Source organism: Ailuropoda melanoleuca, chromosome 5 (genome assembly GCF_002007445.2).
Source record: "Ailuropoda melanoleuca isolate Jingjing chromosome 5, ASM200744v2, whole genome shotgun sequence".
In the NCBI taxonomy this organism is placed as follows: Eukaryota; Metazoa; Chordata; class Mammalia; order Carnivora; family Ursidae; genus Ailuropoda; species Ailuropoda melanoleuca.
The window spans coordinates 28,556,090-28,577,058 of NC_048222.1; the positions used below are offsets into that span (position 1 = coordinate 28,556,090).

General features: G+C 46.7%; 1 protein-coding gene and 1 pseudogene across 3 annotated transcripts; one reads left to right on the plus strand and one right to left on the minus strand.

The window, feature by feature from the left end:
• Positions 1 to 1,111: 1,111 nt before the first annotated feature.
• On the minus strand, positions 1,112 to 1,936 carry LOC100484075 (annotated as a pseudogene).
• Positions 1,937 to 8,991: 7,055 nt separating this feature from the next.
• KIFC1 (kinesin family member C1) lies at positions 8,992 to 20,956 on the plus strand. 3 transcript variants are annotated; one of them, XM_011218556.3, is made up of 11 exons: positions 8,992 to 9,180; positions 13,445 to 13,585; positions 13,740 to 13,839; positions 14,518 to 14,571; positions 14,689 to 14,739; positions 14,944 to 15,341; positions 16,009 to 16,788; positions 17,426 to 17,716; positions 17,817 to 17,890; positions 18,034 to 18,109; positions 20,860 to 20,956. In XM_011218556.3, exons 1-11 carry the CDS (start codon positions 9,169 to 9,171, stop codon positions 20,902 to 20,904), a joined length of 2,022 nt encoding a protein of 673 aa, XP_011216858.2. In that variant the 5' UTR covers positions 8,992 to 9,168; the 3' UTR covers positions 20,905 to 20,956. The 3 variants fall into 3 exon arrangements, with proteins under 3 accessions (XP_011216858.2, XP_011216859.2, XP_002914373.2); XM_011218557.3 differs by having other exon boundaries at positions 14,947 to 15,341; XM_002914327.4 differs by having other exon boundaries at positions 13,448 to 13,585.
• Positions 20,957 to 20,969: the final 13 nt, after the last annotated feature.

The following is a 20,969-nucleotide window of genomic DNA, read 5'->3' on the forward strand; positions in this document are numbered from 1 at the left end:
AGCAGTCTGGCCATGTGGACGTGAACAGCACACTGGACCATTTAAGCCATGATGACAGAAAAACATACATAAGGCCGTCTTCCCCTTCTTCTTTCTTCTTCTCCTCCTTCTCCTTCTTTCTCCTTCTTCTTCTTCTTCGTCTTCGATTTTATTTTTAAGTTATCTCTGCAACCTTGAGATCAAGAGCCACCTACCCTACAAACTGAGCCAGTCAGGCACCTTTTTAAAGGCCTTCTTTATAAAGAGGGTATAATAGGCAGCTGGCTGGCTCAGTCTGTAGAGCTAGCAGCACTTGATGTCGGGGTTGTGAGTTCAAGCCCCAGGTTGGGTGTAGAGATTACTTAAAAACAAAGTTGTAAAAAAGAAGAGAAAATATAAGGTTAGATATGAATTTTTCTTTGAAGAATGGAAGCCTGTTTTTACTTAGCAAAGGGCTCACTAACTAGATTTGGAAAACTTCAAAAAGTTAAATACAAATCTCAAAGTGAATGCATTTTTACATTGCACTCACTGCTCTCAAGATTCTGGCATCCAAAGGGAAGAGAACGCATACCACTGCACACGCGGTACTAAGGCTGCCACACCCACGATCTCTCAGTTCTTCCCATTGTCTATCTGTTCACCTATCTGTATCCCTCCCTGGGTGAGAACTTCCAAAAAGGCAGGGACAGGGGCGCCTAGGTGGCTCAGTCGGTTAAGTGACTGTCTTCAGTTCTAGTCATGATCCTGGGGTCCTGGGACCGAGCCCTGAGTTGGGCTCTCCTCTCCCTCTGCCCTTCCCCCTGCTCATACTCGCGCCCGCACTCTCTCTCTCTCTCAAATAAATAAAATCTTTAAAAAACAACAAAAAAGCAGGCACCGTGTCTGTCCTGTCTCTTCTGTGTGTCCAGTAGCCAGCAGTGTGGCACGTGCACAGCTGTGCCCCTGGCTCCATGCCACAGCTGGCCCACAATAAAGGCTTCTTTTTGGGGGTTTTAATTGCTGAGTCAGCAGCTTTCTTCTTGTTTATACTTACTAGATAAACCAAAAAAACTGTTCAGTTTGTTATATGAACATGTGTAGAGGCATATATGACTGAGATTAACCATCTAACAATATAAAATGTCTATGTTCAGAGTCCATCAACGCTTCGGGATTCTGAGCTATTTTCTAGAATGGAAAACCGACTTAGCATCTCCATCTCCAGCAGATGCATGCTGTCTCCTGTGATAATTAAGGAATGCGATGGTCCTCCCAAGTCCATAGTACATGTTTGCTGCAAGTGCCGGCTGCAGTTTTCTGGTCTTCAGTTCCAACCCTGGCTAAGCTAACACGGTGTCTCCCTGGTGACTACTGATCCTTCTCCTCGTATTCTTTGATTTCTGAACAATCTCTAGAAGTTGCTGCAACAGTGCTTGGTTGGTCATTCATATACCAAGGAGATCTTCCTTCCTTTAAGGAGATTTTCCAGAGACTGCTCCTTTACTTCAATGTCTAGTAAGGACAGTGTGTGCGTGCTGTTCCGTCTGTTCTTCACTTTGTTGAAGAGGCTTTCTGGTCTCCAAGTGTCTGTCCAAAAAACAATAGAAATTGTCTCTCCAAATTTATACAACTGTAAACTACAGCAGCCTACAGCATTTATTATGGAAGCATTTTGAATAACTTGATAAGAGATTCCCAGTTTTGTTGCTCTCAGAATAAGAGCACTGTATGTTGTCGTGCCAAAGGGATCATCAACATCATTGATATCAGCGTCCTTCAAAATATTATCTACTTCTTGTGCCACTTCTTCTCTATGAGCAAGAATCAATTTTCTTCCATTAAACTCTTCCAGGACTTTATTCTTCCCTTCTGTCAAGTTAAGCTCCGGTTATGATCCTGTGGTCTTACAACTTCTGGACCCTTGGACGTTGATGTTCTTGGCATTACCCAGGCCCAAGTTGACCTGGTAAAGCATTTCAAAGTCCAGGGGGAGGGAGACCACTAACTGCTGCCTTTCTGAAGAAGCAGTTACTGATCAGAGTGCCTCTTACACTGAATTTGCATCCTGCATAAAAATGAAGCAAGACATTAAGTGTAGTAACACATTTTTTTTTCTTTTATGACTAATTCTTCTGAGGAGCACTGACCAAAGAAAGGAAGATGGTTTCTTAGACCACTTTAAAGGGTGTATCTTCCCTGGATTTTTGACATTGCTTTTCAGAGCCATAATGGACCTTAGTCGGGGAGTGGCTGTCTCCCAGGAGGCCTATCCCTGCAGATGGAGGGTGTGGTGGTGGTGAGTGATGCCTCCTTGGCAACTGGGACTGGAGACTGGAGAGGGAGGTCTTCCACTCTCAGGGCAGGGATCATGTGCATTTACCCCCTTTTTATTTAACACCTTTCATTTCCCATCAAAGAAATGACATTAAATATAGAAAGTCACACTTCCTTGTTCTAGCCCAATCTCTACCCTACTTATGTGACCAGTTATTTCCCAGTCTGGATAGGAAAAGTTCACCATTATGAGAAACTCTAGGATGTTCATTCAATATGGTTTGTAGTAGTGGAATTTTGTGATCCGGGCACATGGTGAAAAAGAACATTCCTATAGCAGTTTGAGATGGAGCCTAGATGGTGCCTGGCCTCTGAAAGTGCCCCATGCCCAGTGTCACATAAGCATCCTCAGTCCCCATCGTGCTTCCCCTGCTATTCCAAATCTGTGCTGTTAGCTGTGTTTGGATGGTCTGGGAGAGCAGGGAGAAGAACGAGATAGCAAATGAGAATCCAGCCATCTGTTTGCAGTTAATGTAAGGAGCTCTCTTATCACTCTGAGAACTGGAAAGTCACCGGGGGAATAATTACCACATAGACTAAAAATCTCTATTATTCTTCGGGTAGAAAAATGCAAACAGGAATTTTCCAATGTTCCGCATCTAATCTTTGTGTCCTCAAAAACAACTCAACAGATATCATGAGGCAGGGGGTGGGGGGGCGGGGGGGGGAGATTTAATCCTCCATCTCAGGGAAACCTTTTTAAAATAATTTTTTCATACCTAGGTGTCATAACCATGCTACATGACATTTGAAAACATAGTGAAAAGTTTTGCATTTTTATTATTTTTCTCTATTCTTTTTCTTATGCATCCTCTTTTTCCCCCAAACACGATATTGGACGTAGTGTATATGCAAGGGGGTGGACTTCTTCATGAACCTTACATCCTAAATGCTTTCCTTTGTGGGGGGATCCAGAAGCAGTGATGTGTTTTTGAAAGCTAATGTGCTATAGTACCTTTTTTTTTTTTTACTCGAATAACTCACAAGGAGGGAAACTCTAGATCTGGACTCTAACTTGGCAAGATAATATGCAGATATGATTAACTATACCAAAATCGGCAAGGTCTCAAACAGGGGCTATCAATATAAGGTTGATGTGCAAATGTAACTTCATATGACAAATATAATTTTAATTTGAACAAACACAATTTGCTATAACAAATAGTATGACAAATGCAATTTCCTAGAATAAAAAAAACCCTTAAATTTTAGGTTATGATTTCTGGAGTCAGAAGTAGCCTATCACAGAAGCTACCTGATTTTATCACTCTTTTATTTATTTACTTATTTATTTTAATTTTATTTTACTTATTCAATTAATTAACATACAGTGTATCATCAGTTTCAGAGTTACTCATCATTTGCTTATAACACCCAGTGCTCATCACATCAAGTGCCCTCCTTAATGCCCATCTCCCACTTACCCCATCCCCCCACCCACCTCCCCTCCAGCAACCCTTAGTTTGTTTCCTATAGTTAAGAGTCTCTTATGGTTTGTCTCCCTCTCTGACTTCATCTTATTTTATTTTCTGCTTCCCTCCCCTATGATCCTCTTTTTCTTAAATTCCGAATTTATCCCACTTTTTAAAATGAAATGGAAAAAAAACAAATAAAAATGGAATAATAGTTATTCTTTGACTAGAGACAGCATGCCTAAAACTAATTTTGAAAAAGCTTCTTCCCCTTGGCCAGATATTGGTCTGTTGCAACCTGGCGTCTACCTTGACACCTACTGTCTGTACCTATATCGTGCTTCTACCTGTAGCTAAGCTGCACTGAAAGACCTCATGTCAACGAAGTTCTTTTCCTACAACACTTCCCATTAGACATCACTGTCACTTGTAACTGATTTGAACCAAGGTTGAATTACTTTTAAAACTTATAATTTATTTTTATGCCACACCTGTTACTGTAGAGTCTTCAAATGATAGGTCCTTGTGTTTTAAAATTCGTCTCTTCAATTGGCTCTAAGTTCCCAGAGGGCGGGGCTAGGTCAGTTTGGGCTCAGGGTTGAATCACTGGCAACAGCACACACAGAAGATGCACTGCCCCCATATATATACTATATGTAATATAGATATGTTATTAGAAATATATGCAAATTAAATTCACATCATGTAATATAATTTTGCCATCTTCTACTCAGTAATCATCAACTGGCAGAGGGGCTTGGCTGGGAGGGGCCAGGGGCCCCACCAGGGAGGCGCTTGGCTGGCTCAGTTGGTGGAGCATGTGACTTGATCTCAAGGATGTGAGTTCAAGCCTCACATTGGATGTAAAGTCTACTTAAAAATTTTTAAAAATTAAAAAAAAATCATCCACTGGCGGAAATTTTGGTTGTTTGCAGCACTTTACTTTTGTAAATTGCTGGGCACATTTCTGGTTATCTCCTTAAACTAAATTCTTAAATTGGAGTGTTACTTTAAGAGGTGTCAGTACTTTCGAGTTTCCTAAACTTCTAGGAAAGAAGTACCAATTTATACTCCCAGCAATAATGTATGGGAAAACACATATTTCATTTTTCTCATTTTCTTTTCATTCTTTTTATCTTATTGTGTACGGTATTCGTATGGTACGAAATGTAAAAGTACTCCCCCCTTCCCTGTCACACTTTGAATTGCCTGGTCTTCACTTCCTGCTCAGCCCAGACGATATGGGGGTTTTTCTCCCACTCCAAATACTTCTTTCCCTGGAGGACAAAAGGCTGATAGTGCACCTCAGACCTACTGTAGTCATGTTCTTCTACGACGGGCTACTCAAATCTTGGTGCCTGAAAAAACACCCATAATTGTCACTTGTGGATTTGGGGCAAGTGTCCTGGAATAGGGCTCCTCCTCTGCTGTGTTTTCAGGAGGTGAGTGTGTAAGGGCCCCTGGAGAGCTCTTCTGTACCCTTTCCCCTAGAGCCTGTAGACAAGGATCCCCGTAGTGCTGGAATGCTCTGGGAAAAACTGGAGGCCTTCCTCTCCAGAATAAACCACAAAACCGACTCCTCCCCATGACTTCCTGTGGAAATGAGTGGGTCTCCCCCTCACAGGACTGGTAACTATCTATGCCTTGGTTGTGTTACCAAATAACACCCTGGGATAAAGGGAGAACAATGTCGGGGAAATCAAGCACCTCTGGCTGGGTCCTCTCAGACCCACAGACTAGACCCATCCTTCGGGACCTCAGCTCCTGGCCTATAACCACATTTCTACTCCTGTCAAGATGGAAGCTGCTCTTTCAGCACGCTTATTTATCTCGCTGCTCATAGACGAGATGAGCCCTTCCTCTGGAAATCTTTCAACTCCCCACTTCTGAGAAAGGTGATCTGACAGCACTTGTCTTCCTTTTACCATATGGTAATATTTTATTGTCTGTCTCCCCTTCATTCCCAAACTGGAAGCCCTGAGAGGAAAGAGATTATGTGTGTCTTCATCAGAGCCCAGCGCAGTGCATGACCTGAGTGGGCACTTCAGCAATGTTGAATGAATTGTAATTGAAAACTGAAGGACCTATTAAACCTTTTCATAATAGTTTTAAGAAATGAAATTCACCTTTTAAAGTGTACAAATCAGTGGGTTTTAGCATAGTCGCAGAATTGTTCAATCATCACTCTACTCTGAGGCCAAGGTCTGAGGATCAAGGTAGTGACAACCAATTTTGTGGGCGAAGGTAACAGAGGCAGAATACTTGCAAGGGTCAGGGCCTAAGTAATACACTTTTCCAGGAGAGTGAACACAAGAATTTGCTGGGGTAGGATGGGGGGATGAAGGGTTGACATCTTTCAGACAATCCAGGTAACTTTACTATATACCTTGCCATCTGTGGAGAGGTTTGCAAAGGGCTGGGCAAGAAAAAACGAACCTGCCAGACAAGCCAGAAAGAGAAGCAGGGGGAGGAAGGGATGAAGGTTTTAGGAATGTGATTTCCAAGGTAAGAAGTCCTCCCCAGCTTGCAGGAGGAAATCTAAGAGGAGGAGTAAAGGACTGCCAAGGGCGGTCCCGCTCAGCCTGCTCCTGAGATGAGCAGATGGGTGAGACTCTACCAGGACTAGGCACGGAGAACTCTCATCGTCCCCCTTGGCCCAACACCAAGGTCGTGGAGAGAACTGGCATCTTTACAATATCAAGTCTTTCTCTGTAAGCACATAGTATGTCTTTCCATTAATTTAGATTTTCTTCAATATCTTCCAGTAAAGCTTTACCATTTTATCCACAAAGGCCTGCACACCTATTGTTAAATTTATCTGTTGCTATTGCAGATGGTATACTATTAAAATATTTATCGCAACCTAATATAAAGTGCACAAATCAAGTGTACACCTTGACTTTTATATATGTATATGTTCATGTAACCAAATGGCAAATATTTTAAAAGATTTATTTATTTATTTATTTATTTATTTATTTATTTATTTATTTATGAGAGAGAAGGCATGCGCGCGGGGAGGGGGGCAGAGGGAGAGAGGAAATCTTAAGTAGACTCCCCACTGAGTGCCGGGACCAATGTGGGGCTCGACCTCACAACCCTGAGATCATGACCTGAGCTGAAATCAAAAGTTGGATACTTAACTGACTGAGCCACCCAGGCGCCCCAATGCAATAAATTTTGTGTATTGATTTTTGCTATATTGATTTTATACCCAGCAACCTTGCTAAATTCACTTACCAATTCTATCTCCATTTTCTTTTGGAGTTGCTACACAAACAATTTCATCCACAAATACTGATACTCTTGGTTTTTTCCAATCCTTATATATTTGCTCCTGTTGTTTATTGGACTGGCTAAACTTCCACTATTGCATTGACTAGGGCTATTGAGAGCAAGCAGCCTTGGCTAGTTTCTCATCTTAAGAGAAATACTTTCAACATTTCACCATTATTGTGAGGTGTGCTGAAGGATTTTTGAGAATGTCCTTTATCAGGTTATGGGGTGGTCTTTAATATCAACAGATGTTTAATATTTTGAGTAGTTTTTATGCATCAATTGACATGAATAAACTGTTTCCCCTTTAATGTACTAACGGGTCCATATTTCCTCTAGTCTAACATTTGTTTTAACTTTGAGAAATGTCTTTTGCTGAATGTTTCTTCTCAGTTCTCCCTCTTTACCTGTCCATTAAGTGTTGGTCTTCTTGTTTCCTCCCTCACTCCTCTTCTCTCTCTCTTCTTTTCAAGCTCCTGCTTTTTGTAGGTTTTGTAAGCTATCAAAGGTTGGGGGATGACCACCCGGTTTTCCAGACACTGTGTCTCCCCACAGTCTGCTCCCTCCACAAGCAGATTTGAATTCAAGTTAAAGCACTGGATTAGAGAACAAGTGGCTTGAGTTCCAGTTCCGTCAATCTCCAAAAATGCACCAAAACAGATGTCCCCCTATCAGTCTCATCAATAAAATCCCTGTCCCACCTTCAGGTTGGTTGGAAACTCCGACGAATAAATGCAGTAGAACTCTGCAAATAACTCACAGGTAAGGGTTTGATGTCTTTGACACTAAGATTGTTAGAGGTAGTGTGAGGTAACATATAGCTTGGGGGGCGCCTGGTTGGCTCAGTCGTTGTCTGCCTTCAGCTCAGGTCATGATCCCAGGGTCCTGGGGTTGAGCCCCGCACCCCCCACCCGGCTCCCTGCTCAGCGGGAAGCCTGCTTCTCCCACTCCCACTCCCCCTGCTTGTGTTCCCTCTCTTGCTGTCTCTCTGTCAAATAACAAATAAAACCTTTTTTTAAAAAAAGAAAGTTGCAACCTTAAAAAACAAAACGAAACATACAGCTTGGATTTTAAAGCTAACGGAATCTAGATCCACTCCCAATCAGCAGTGGGACCTTGTGCTTGTATCTTAACCTTTCTAAACCTGCCTCCTTCGCCCAGCTTGCAGGTAACAGGCAAAACACCCGGCACACAGTAGAGCTCAGTGAATTTAGCGATTAAAAGAGATAATGCATGTGCAGACAGCCTGAAAATCATAAAATACTCCATAAATGCAAGCAGTATACCGTCCGTGGGTTCGAGGCTCCGAAGGCCCTAAGCCAGCTCCCCAGCACCAGTATCAGCGCCCAGGTACCTAGTAGGTAGGGTGATGAGGGGGACTGCAGAGAAAACTCCTCGAATCCCCACTGTCGGGTTTCCAGGAGCGCCAAGCTGTACCCAAGGTCCCTAAGTTTGGTGGAAAATGCCAAAATGATTGCGGAAGGGGCAGAACGTCACTCTCACATTCGCGAGAGGGCTCCTGCTCCCACTCTCCGGGAGCTTTACCGGGAGTACAACTGCGGAGAGGCGCCGCGCCACCAACCGCAATCACGACGATCCGATCGGGGTAACGAGTGCGTTCCCCGCTGCAGTCGCTAGGTGGGGCCCGTCGCGTCCGTCCCCCTAAACAGGTCCCCGCTTGCGCACGCGTGATTCCCTACCTCCAGCACTCCCACCCCCACACCAGCTACGTCCGTGCGCCGCGTTCCAGGCATTTTCTGACGTAAGGCGCAGCCGCTGGGAGCCGAGCGGAAGTGCAGCGCGACTACTGCTGCAAGAGGGGTGGGTGAGAGAGGTGGAAGTGGAGCCGGAAGTGTGACTAACCAGCCTGCCTCCCAGACGCGGGCGAAGCAGGAAGGAGAAGGTGCAGGCCTGGCGGGGTGTGGCCCCGGGAGGCGGAGGGCTCTGCGATTGGCCCTCGGCTGTGGCGACGGCGACGATTGGTCCTTGCGTGCGGAGGGAGGTGAGAAGGGTGGCGGCGGTTGGAATTCAAAAGTGGCGGGTGTGGCACCGAGGTGGTAGCCACCGGAGCCCGGAGCGCGCGTGCTTTGTGTCGCGGGCCGGCTAGAGAACGCGGGTCCCGGGAGCCCCGGCGCCGTGTCCTCTTCCACTGTGCTCCCCTGGCGCGTGTGGCACGGAGCTGGACATGGAGCCGCAGGTGAGTAGAAGCCGCGTTGGGTCTCCTGTCCCCGATGCTGACGAGCCCCCGGCTCCCGGCCGGCCTCGGTCCTGCCTGCTTGGAGGGCGAAAATCCGTGCGTCCCGAAGGAGTGGACAGGAGGGAGGGAGAGGGCGGGGAGCAGCCCCAGGAAGTCGGAGTGCGTGTCCGCCCGCCCTTCCCCAATTTCAGGAGTCCCATACACCCTTCCTCGCTTTCATGTCTCCAGGATTTCCCATTTCGAATTCTTAGGCCTGTCTGACTCGTACCCACTTCTCCATTCCTACCGACGATGGCAGTGTGTGATTGAGAAAGGAGAGTTCTGAGATTCCGTCTACCGCTGGGGAAATGGAGCTTGAGGCCAAATCCCCGCTGATGATCTTTCCAGTTCTCTCTTGTTGCCGTCGCTTTGGAGTGCAGAAAGGGTATAGAGAGATTGGGGTAATCTGAACGGAAGGACTCCTCATTCTCTCTCCTTCTTCAGGTTTTACAGAGGTCTCTGCTCCCTGAGACTGGTTTGACTTAGTTTCTTCTCTTATCGGCGCCTTACTGCACCCCGCAACCATCTGCAGCCTCCCCTCTCTAGTGGAGAGAGATGTGTGACAGCAAGAGTGTATTGACTTTTGGTGCCAGAAAAAGGCTCCTGTCTGGATCTTCTGTTTACTAGTATTTCACATTCAGATTTACCTAAAGCATGTTTCAACCTGAAGAGATGGTCTTTGTATCCTGACAGCTAAAAAACAGATCAGTATGATTGTGACAGTGAAAAATAGTAGAAGCCTTCTCACATTTACTGAGCACCTACTATGTACCAGGCTCAGTTGTAGATACTTGGGATGCAACAATAAACACAATTAATCCCTGTCATCTCTATAGATGCCATTCTATGAGAAGCTGCTGTTCTATGGGGAGACGGGAAGTATATCATAAGTTATATAACTCTGTTCTTTGTGCACATTTCTGCAGGCAGCAGGGAAAATAATGCCACCTCCTTTTTTTTTTTCTTCCCCTTTTTGTTTGTATAGAAGCCGGTGTCCTGGATATATCACAGTTTGTTTAAGTATTCCCCCACCGTGGACATCCAATTTCATTCCTTTAAAAATGTATTGAGTCCTGCCATGTAGCAGACATTATACTGGTTTTATAGTTGTGAACAAAACAGATACGTTCTTTTGATGCTCACAATCTAATGTAAGGAAAGACAATAAACCAATAAACTAAAATTTAAAAAAAACCAGGGCATCAAATTGTTCCAGAGTTTATAGGGATACACTGTAAACATCCTTGAATATATCTCGTTGTATCTGGAATCTTTCCATGTTGTTTCTTACAACTTCATGTGAATCTGCAATGAGTTTTAAATGAAAAGCTTAATTAAAAAACAAAAGTATAGGGGCACCTGGGTGGCTCATTCAGTTAAGCGAACAACTCTTGGTTTTGGCTCAGGTCATGATCTCATGGGTCATGAGATCAAGCCCTGCATAGGGCTCTGCACTCAGCAGGGAGTCTGCTTAAGATTCTCTCCCTCTGCCCGTCCTACTCAAGTGCACTCCCTCTCTCAAATAAAACAAGTAAATCTTTTAAAAAATAAATAAATAAAACAAGTAAATCTTAAAAAAAAAAAGAAAAACCCAGCCCTTCCTCCTGTTCTCTTGGTTGTTGGAACTGTGGCAGGCATCTTGGAATCATCCTGGACTCCTCCATCTCCTTCACTGACTGCCCTCTACTTCCCCTTGCCAGGCCAGCTCCTACTCAGACCAATACTTGGTTTCCAGTAATCCAGCCCCTCCTCTTCATCCCCACTGCCTGCCCTCTCTCAGATGGATTTCTGCTTAGCCCTCACGCTCCTAAAACAGCCCCTCGCTGCTGAGTTCCATGAAAATTAAGCTCTATGCGTTCTTTATATCTAATGAATTAACTTCTCTCTTATGCATCTAGAACAGTAAGAGGTGTATACATCCTTGGGAGAATTGAGAAAATGGATCATTTTTTTGTAGAGCTTAATTCTTTTGTGGTACTCCAGTTTGAAAAGTCTGCCCTAAAAAGTAAGTTCTGGGAGGTCAGGGATTTTGTTCATTACTCTCACCCCAGCTTCTAGAACAGTGTCTGGTACAGAGCAGTCTTGCAACAAATCTTAGTGCAACAAATCCTTGTTGGATGAAGGAAGAAAGGAATGATACATTCTCTCTGCCTGTCATACCCCTCATCTACTTCCATTCATTCTTCACATTGCTTCACATTACTTTTTGATACAAATCTAGTCTTATTATTCTCCTGACAAAATCATCAGGGTCCCTCTTGCCTTCAGTAAACGCTCGACTCCTTATTATGGCATGCCGACTGCCATAGTCCTTTCCCTTCATCTCCCCCACTTTCTGTGCACTCTCCGTGTGTCAGCTAAACAGAACAACTTGGCATTCCTTGCATGCACCCCTCCTTGCTTTCTGCCTGGGATGCTCTTCCTTGGCCCAAGCCCCCTGACTAACTCTTTCTCATCATCAAGGTTTTGCCTTAGAAGACCTTTTGGAAGTGTTCTCTGACACTCTCCCCATTTGAACTACATGCTTATCCCTCCCTTCCTTGGGGCGCTTTTTATGAGAGCATTCAGTAAATGTTTCTCTTCCCCATTTTCCATGAGTATTTTGAAGGCAGGGATCATATCTATTACTCCCAAACCCAGATCATTTTCTGGCACATAATAGTTGGCACTAAGTAAATATTGAATGAATGAAGTAAGCCAAAGAGCAGAGAGACTGGCCCTGGAATTAAAAGTTAACCATAGTGAAGATCAGAAGTTGATCTGTCTACACAGTGCTCTCCTAATGGTGGGATCAGAGTAGGGTTTGCATAGGAAGGACCTGGTTTTAGCACGGAGAAGTTCTGTGTCCTCAGAAACTCGTTAGTTCCGGGCAAACTAAAATGGTTGGTCACCCTAGACAGGAGTAGCTGTGGAGTGGATATAATCTCCAGGCACCAAATTGAGGTACTTAGGAGAGGATCTCTCTTTCCCACTGCCCCCACCCCTCACCTGTACTTTGGTGGTCTCCAGACTGGGTCATGCTGCTTCTTAGTCTTCTCCATGCAAGTCAGACTACTTACAACTATTTTTTATAAATAGGCTCTTTTGTATATTTTTCACATGCCTGATCAGGAACTGTATCTCGTTTTCCACATATGCGAGGATAAAGCCTAAACCCCTCCTTAGCCTGGCATCAAAGCCCTACAGGTCAATATAGTCTAGCAGTTAAACACATGGCGTCCAGAACCAGACTGTCTAGATTCTAACCGCAGCTCTGCCTTTTACTCACTGATGACCTTAGACAAGCTATTTTACCTCTCAGTGCCTTCCTTCCCTCCTCTGCAAATTGGGGCTAATAACAGCACCTCCTCAGTGGGCTGCTGTAAGGATTAAGTTGATAACAGAGGAAACACTTAAAACAAATTCTAAAATGTTACCCACTTGAGGCGCCTGGGTGGCTCAGTCTATTGAGCATCAGACCCTTGATTTTGGCTCAGGTCATGATCTCAGGGTCATCAGATCGAGCCCCACGTGGAGCTCAGGCTGGGTGTGGAATCTGTGTAAGATTCTCTCTCTCCCTCTCAAAAGAAGTTTTTTTTTTTAAATAAGTAAAATGTTACCTGCTCCTCCCATGTAGTCTTCAGTCTTAGCTATCTTCCACTCTCTCTCTTATTTATGATTCTCCATTCTAGCCGAAAGAGCCTGTTGGTTTCCCAGTCAAATCATGTGCATGTTTGCGGTTTTGCCTTCTGAAAAATTGTCCGTTTCTCTCTGCTTGTTTAAGCACTACCCTTGGGGCGCCTGGCTGCCTCAGTTGGGTAAGTGTCTGATTTTGGCTCAGGTCATGATCCCAAGGTCCTGGGATCGAGCCCCATATCCGGCTCCTTGCTCAGCGGGGAGCCTGTTTCTCCCTCTCCCTCTCTCTGCTGCTCCCCCTGCTTGTGTGCATTCTCTCTCTCAAATAAGTTAATAAAATCTTAAAAAAAAAAATAAGTACTACCCTTAAAGTTAGCTGAAGTCCAGCATCTGTCCAACTTTTCCCTTAGAGCTTTCTCCCACTTTTGCATTATGTCCCACTTCTCTCTGTGCCTTCTGGGGGCACATCAACTGTGGGTCCCGCTTTGTATACAAGAGGTACTCAGTCAGTGCTTGTTGGTGGTTGAGAATTAGGCTAGGGGACCAAGAAGGGGAGTTCTTGGGACGTTTGGGTTCCAGGGTGTTGTCTGAAGGGTCTCTCTTTTCCCAGCAGAGGTCCCCCTTGTTGGAAGTGAGGGGGAACATAGAGCTGAAGAGACCCCTGGTCAAGGCTCCTTCTCGGCTGCCTCTCCCGGGAACCAGGTGTAAGAGGGGGCCAGACCAGATGGAGGATGCCTTAGAGCCTGAAAAGGTGAGCTGGGTTTGGAAAAGCTTTACATGTACATGTACAGTGTGTGTGTGTGTGTGTGTGTGTGTGAGAGAGAGAGAGAGAGAGAGAGACAGAGAGAGTGTATGTCTAAACCAATCAGGGAGAGTAAATGGACCCCATTCTTGTCTATCTCCAGAAAAGGACACGAGGATTGAACACAGTGACCAAACTTGCCACATCCCACCCCAGAGGACCAGCCCTCACTGCAAGGCCACAGCCACAAGGCCAGACCACAGGTGGGTTCTAGCAGTGAGCAGAAACCAAGGGCATGGAAGTCCAGTGCTTTTCAACTCACTTATTTCTTTCAATTTTAGTTTATTTTGAATAGGTAATAGGTTTCGCTTGTTTTAAAATTCCAAAGGCACAAGGGGCAGCTGGGTGGCTGGGTGGGTTAAGCATCTGACTCTTGATTTTGCCTCAAGTCATGATCTCAGGATCATGAGATCGAGCCCCACTATGGGCTTGGAGCCTGCTTGGGATTCTCTCTTCCTCTCCCTCTGCCCCCCCCTCCAAATTCCAAAGGCACAAAAGTCATTATACAGTCCTACCTCTGTCCCCCAGCCACCCAGTTCTCCTCCCCAGGGGCGTTCTGTCCCTTCCAGGGGCATTCTGTGGGGGCTCAAGCAAATCTGGACATGTTCTCCAACTTTTTTTTTATATAAATGGTAGCACACTTGACACAGGGTTCTGCCCCCTGCTCGTTTTGCTTATCTTAGTCCAACTTATTTCTTGGGGTTGTGAGTAATTTCTGGTCCTGGGAAGGATATCTTCAGAAGCTGGCCAGATTTCAGGGAAGAGGGAAGTTATCTTAATTCTAATCCTCAGAAAAAGCAAGACTCTGTGCCTGGCCCAGCCAGAGTTCATGCCACCCTGAGATTGACTGTGCTACTTTTTCCTCTCTCATCTCCTGACAGCTCCAAAAGTTCCCAAGAAGACAGGACCCCGATGTTCCACAGCTATTGTCACAGGTACTAGTGCTTCAGGGCTGGGGCTGAGAAGAGATTTGGGATATGCGTAAAGGGAGATGATGGAGGTGGAAGGACACTGGTGCTGTGATTCCTTATGTTAACTCCCCAATTCTCTAGTGTTGAAGAATCAGAAACCAGGCCCTGCTATTCCCGCCCAAAAGCCTGGAGGTAGGTGACAAGCACAACCATTGGGTGAGAGGCTGGGATAGGGAAGAGAGGAGGTGGGGAGTACCCAAAAAAATCCATTTGGTTCCCTTGCTGTCTGGAGGGGAAAGAGATGTAGCAGCAGGTGTGGAGGCCTTAAAGTCTAGGAGGGAGGACAGATAGAAAGCCACGACTTCCCTGACTTTGTCCTTGCCATGTCCATCTTAGCAGTTGCCCCTCCCATGCTGGGAGGGAAGAAACCCACCAAACGTCCGGCCTGGGACTTAAAGGGTCAGTTATGTGACCTAAATGCTGAGCTGAAATGCTGCCGTGAGAGGACTCAGACACTGAACCAGGAGAACCAACAACTGCAGGACCAACTCAAGGAGGCCCAGCAACAGTCCAGGGCCCTGGGGGCAGAGTGCAGGACACTGGAAGGGGAGTTGGCCAGAGTGCAGGCCCAGGCTGAGCAGGGCCAGCAGGAGTTGGGAAACCTCCGGGCCCGTGTCCTGGAGCTGGAAGAACAGCTGGGCACACAGGAGAGCTTGGTGCAAGAGCTCCAGAAAGAACAACTGGGATTGCAGGAGGAGCGAAGGGGGCTGGCCGCCCGGCTGGAGGAACAAGAGGTAAGGGCCACCTTTCTCACCAAATGCCAACCCTCCCTTCTGGGTTACCCTGAAGTCTCTTTGGGCTCAGAGTCCTTGGCCACCTCTCTGCAGCAGTATTCCTCTCTCCTTCTCCACCTTTGCCCACTCCTGACTGTGTCTTGCATCCTCCCCACTTTTCCCTATCCTGTCTGCTTTCATAGTGTCCCCCACCCCCAATCTGTCTCCCCTAGTCCTCCATCTCCTCCTCTGTCTCTTTCTTTCCTGATCAAAGATCCCCACGGATTTTTTTTTCTCAGTTTTCTCTTCTTCTCAACTCCATTTGACTCCTTGGTGAGCACCAACTAGATGGAATTACTTGCAGTTTCTCAAATGATTCAATCTTCTCTTCAGGGCATTTTGCATATGCACTTCCCTTTTTGTAGAACGTTCTTTCTGTTCTGTCTTTTCCTTGGTTTATTCCGATACTTTAGGGTGTCAGCTTAGCTATCATCGTCCTTGTGCCCATTTTGGCTGTTCCCATAGCACTCCCTGACCTGGCACCATGATTCCTATTTTCTTACTTTTTTCTTAGCAGACTGTGAAGTCCTTGGGGACAGGGGCCACCCTCCCTCCACCCCCCACCTCGTCATGACTTGCCCTTATTCTTCGCTGTGTCTCACCTCTGTGTCCATTCCGTCCCGGACAGAGGAGCCTGCAGGCATCGGAAGCAGCTCTGTCAGGCAGCCGAGCGGAGGTGGCCTCTCTGCGCCAGGAGGCTACAACCCAGGCGGCCTTACTGGTGGAGCAAGGAGAACGTCTCCATGGGCTAGAGATGGAGCGCCGGCGACTACACAACCAGCTACAGGAGCTCAAAGGCAATATCCGTGTGTTCTGCCGGGTCCGCCCTGTCCTTCCAGGGGAGCCCACCCCATCCCCGGGCTTCCTCCTGTTTCCCTCTGGCCCCAGTGGGCCCTCCGATCCTTCAACACGCCTCAGCATCTCCCGGCCTGACGAGCGTCGTGGGACCCTGAGTGGGGCACCAGCCCCCACCACCCGCCACGACTTCTCCTTTGACCGGGTATTCCCACCAGGGAGTGGACAGGACGAAGTGTTCGAGGAGATTGCCATGCTTGTCCAGTCAGCCCTGGATGGCTACCCAGTATGCATCTTTGCCTATGGCCAGACAGGCAGTGGCAAGACCTTCACGATGGAGGGTGGGCCTGGGGGAGACCCCCAGGTGGAGGGCCTGATCCCTCGGGCCCTGCGGCACCTTTTCTCTGTGGCCCATGAGCTGGGCGGCCAGGGCTGGACCTACAGCTTTGTGGCAAGCTACGTAGAGATCTATAATGAGACTGTCCGAGACCTGCTGGCCACAGGGACCCGGAAGGGCCAGGGTGGTGAGTGTGAGATTCGCCGGGCAGGGCCAGGGAGTGAGGAGCTTACTGTCACCAATGCCCGATATGTACCTGTCTCCTGTGAGAAAGAGGTAAGCACCGAGGGGCACTGGGACTGGAGAATGGGGAGGAGCGGACAGGGTGGCAGAGTATGTGCGTGGATGAAGGAGGGAACAGGAGAGCGTGGAAGGGTGGGGGAAGTGTAGGTTACGTGGGTGGGTCACCACATCACTTTTGGCCCGTGGGCTGTAAGGTAGATCTGTCTGCATTAGGGAACTAGCAGTGGAGTGACGCATGGGCCGAGGGCTTCCTGGCCCCTGTCTGCTGCATCTCAGGTCCTATTTCCTACTACTCCCCTTACTCAGCTCACTCTAGCCATGCTGGCCTCCTGGCTGTTCCCCAGCTGTCTCGTCACATTCTCCAATCAGGGCCTTTGCCTGAATGTTCCTCTCCTGGAACGGCTTGCTCCCTCCCTGCCTTCAGAGTTTAAGGCCAGTGCTGTCCCCGGCCATCCTGTCTAAAATTGTAACCCTCACCCAACCTTCACATGCTCCTTATTTCTCCTCAGTACTCTCAGCCATAACTGTACATTATACTTAGTCATTCTCTCTCTTCACTGGCTAGAAAGAAATCTTCAAGAGGGCAGGTGCTGACTCTGGTTCATTGGTACCGACATAGCTGTGTGCTGACTCCCTGCCTGCTTTTGCCCCTTGCTACTCCCGTCTTCAGGTGGAGGCCCTGCTCCATCTGGCCCGCCAGAACCGGGCAGTGGCCCGCACGTCCCAGAACGAGCGATCATCACGCAGTCACAGTGTGTTCCAGCTACAGATCTGTGGGGAGCACGCTGGACGAGGACTGCAGTGTGGGGCCCCCCTCAGCCTGGTGGACCTTGCTGGGAGCGAGCGGCTAGACCCTGGCTTAGCCCTTGGCCCTGGGGAACGGGAACGCCTTCGGGAAACACAAGCCATTAACAGCAGCCTGTCTACCCTGGGGCTGGTCATCATGGCCTTGAGCAACAAGGTGGGAATGGGGATGGGGGCCGGTGGGACCTGGAGTAGGTTGAGGCTGCTCATGCTGAACCTTGTCCTACCCTAATCACCTATCTCCCTCAATCCTCTAGGAGTCCCACGTTCCTTACCGGAACAGCAAGCTCACCTATCTGCTGCAGAACTCCCTGGGTGGCAGCGCTAAGATGTGAGTGAAAGGGACAGACAGAGGGGGATGGTGGAGACTGTGAGGCTGTCGTCAGGGGTGGGAAAGGGGCAACAGTGGGAACCTGGTGCAGGGTCCACCCAGCCACTAATGCTGGGGTTTGGCCCCCTCCCCTCTCTCCACAGGCTCATGTTCGTGAACATTTCCCCCCTAGAAGAGAACGTCTCCGAGTCCCTCAACTCCCTACGCTTTGCCTCCAAGGTGCAGTTACCACCAAGCCCAGGCCCCGTCAGGACCCCTGGGTGGTTGTAGGCTTCTCCATTCTGACCCTTTAGGGGCCCATTTAGTCCTTTAGGCCAAGGGCACATTTATCTGGAAAGGATTTTGCCAGGCATTGGGGCGATACCTCTCGATCCATTTTTAGCTATTGGGTCTTGGGGTAGTTAAGAGGTCAAAATGATATAAAAGCTATAGACAACCAATGAGGTTTTACCACTGCCCCTGTGCACCCCATTCTCCCCACCTGCCCTGGTAGAGGTAGTCATTTTTAACATTTACCATTTTACTTATCCTTTCAGTGTTTCTTCTTGCAAATATAAGCAATATGCAGGTGCTTATCCCCTTCCTTCTTATATAGAAGACATCTCTCTTTTCATATATATATGTTGTTCTGTACTTTGCTTAACAAGACAACCCTAAGATTACTCCCCACCAGCACACAGATACCATTATTTTTATGTCTGCCTAGGGCTCCGTGGTGTGGCTGCACCAAAGTTTATCCACCAGTTCCCTCTACTGGACACTTGGATTGTTTCCACCTTTTTTTCTGTTACAAACAAGACCGTGTTGACTAACCTTGTACATAACCTTGTATTTGTTTAGTTACATCTAAGTATGTAGGGAGAGATTCCTGGCAATGGGATTGCTGGATCAAAAGAGACTTAGATGCGGGCGCTTGGGTGGCTCAGTCGGTTAAGCATCTAACTCTTGATTCAGCTCAGGTCATGATCTCAGGGTCATGAGATCAAACCCCACGTCTTGTGGAGCCCATTTAAGATTCTCTCTCTCCTGGCCTGCCCCACGCGTGCACATGCTCTCTCTCTCAAAAAAGGAGAGTAGTGTGAAGTCAGGCTCCAAAACCCACTTAAACATTAAGTGGAGGGAAGGCCATGCCATGAATTCTCTAGGAGACTAATGCTCCTTCCACTAAAGTGTCTTTATGGTCTGTCTGTGGAGGGTAATTTTTTTCTCTGGCTGCTCCTTTCTTGAGGGTATTGCCCTATGATAGGTTCTGGCTTTATTCAGCATCTCCGGTCAGATGTGTCCTTCTGCTGTACCGGGCTTCCTGGCAATGAGCATTGGTTGCCACCAGGGAAGTAGTCCATTCCCTTGGTACCCCGCCCTGGGCTTCTGCTTTGATCGGGATTCCCCTTGCTATCTTGCAAGTTCAATTATAGTTGTATCAACATCATTAACAGCCAACAGTATAAACAGTATAAACGCTTTAGTATCCTAAAGTTATCGCATTATTAAATTTCACCTGATTGTCTCAGAAATGGCTTTAATATATTAGGCTTTTCCCAATAGGGATCAAAGCAAGGGCCACCCATTTCATCTTGTTGAAATGTCTCTTAAATTTCTTTTAATCTGTAATGATCTCACCCCTTTTGTGGTATTTATTTGTTGAAGAAATAGGGTCATTTGTCATATAGAATATACCATATTCTGGATTTTGTCTGGTTGCTTCCTCCTCCTTCCAAACTTTTTTATCTAGTAGATTTAGGGGCTTGATTAGATTTGAATCAGACTTATATTTCTTTTTTTTTTCTTTTTAAAGATTTTATTTATTTATTTGACAGAGATAGAGACAGCCAGTGAGAGAGGGAACACAAGCAGGGGGAGTGGGAAAGGAAGAACCAGGCTCACAGCAGAGGAGCCTGATGTGGGGCTCGATCCCATAACGCCGGGATCACGCCCTGAGCCGAAGGCAGACGCTTAACCGCTGTGCCACCCAGGCGCCCCCAGACTTATATTTCTTGACAAGAAAACTTAGATGGTACAATATACTTTCTATTACATCAGGAGGCACCTAATATCTAATTGTTTTACTTTTAATGAAATAAAAATCAATCATGGGATTTGGGTGTTACCAGCTTGTTACCATTTGAAAACTCCCTATTGACCTAGTGATTTCACTTAGTGATTTTATCGAACAATGATCATACCTAGATCTATTATTAGGGAGTTTAATTTTCTCAGTCACTTTACATTTTTAGTCTTGTTTCTTCTATAAAGAACTTTCCCTTGCCATATATTTGGTTACTCTGAAATCCAGTCTGTATAGGAAAGGCAGGGTAAATGCTAGATTCTTTATCAATTTCCAGTATTAGAAGTTGGTATCTTAGCAACTTCCAAAGGTGACCAAGTGTTTTTGTCTGGGGCGTGTCATTTTACAGATGCTTATGGATTTGATATATATCCTTTGTAGTCATTATTCTTTCTGATGCTCAAATTGCCCCATCTTTGGCCAGTGGGAGCTCCTTTAAGTTAGCTTCTGTGTCCTTTAGACAGGACCCTGTAGTCTTTATTCTAGATTCATCTTGTACATATCCTGCCTAGACTTGGGATCATTTATTTTTGAAGGAGCCTTGGTTCTTAAATGAGTATTGTTCATGTTTTATCTAACTTATTAACCAGTAAGCTGTGGGAGGGATTGGAGTGTCTGGGGCACAGTACTTCTGGAAATGGACTCCGTCGCTCCATCTCTCTCTGCTCTCTGCTCCTGTGGCTGCCATCCCTTCTCAGTTGCTCCTCTTTACTTCCTCCAGACCTGGTGTGGTTAGTGGGCACAGAGCTAACCTTTACTGAGACCAGCCTGAACCTGTCTTAAGAGCCCTTGTTTCAGTATTTTCTGAGGGCAGCCCCAGTATTGGGGGTGGGAGGCGATCTTGGAGAAAACTCTTTGTTTACTCAGAAAACGTTTTTATCCTGTCTAAACCCTCTGCCCACAGGTGAACCAGTGTGTTATTGGTACGGCCCAGGCCAACAGGAAATGAAGACTAATCCAGATCCTCTGAGTGTGTTTGGGGGGTGGGGTGGGGGGCTGAGGGATGCTTTGGGG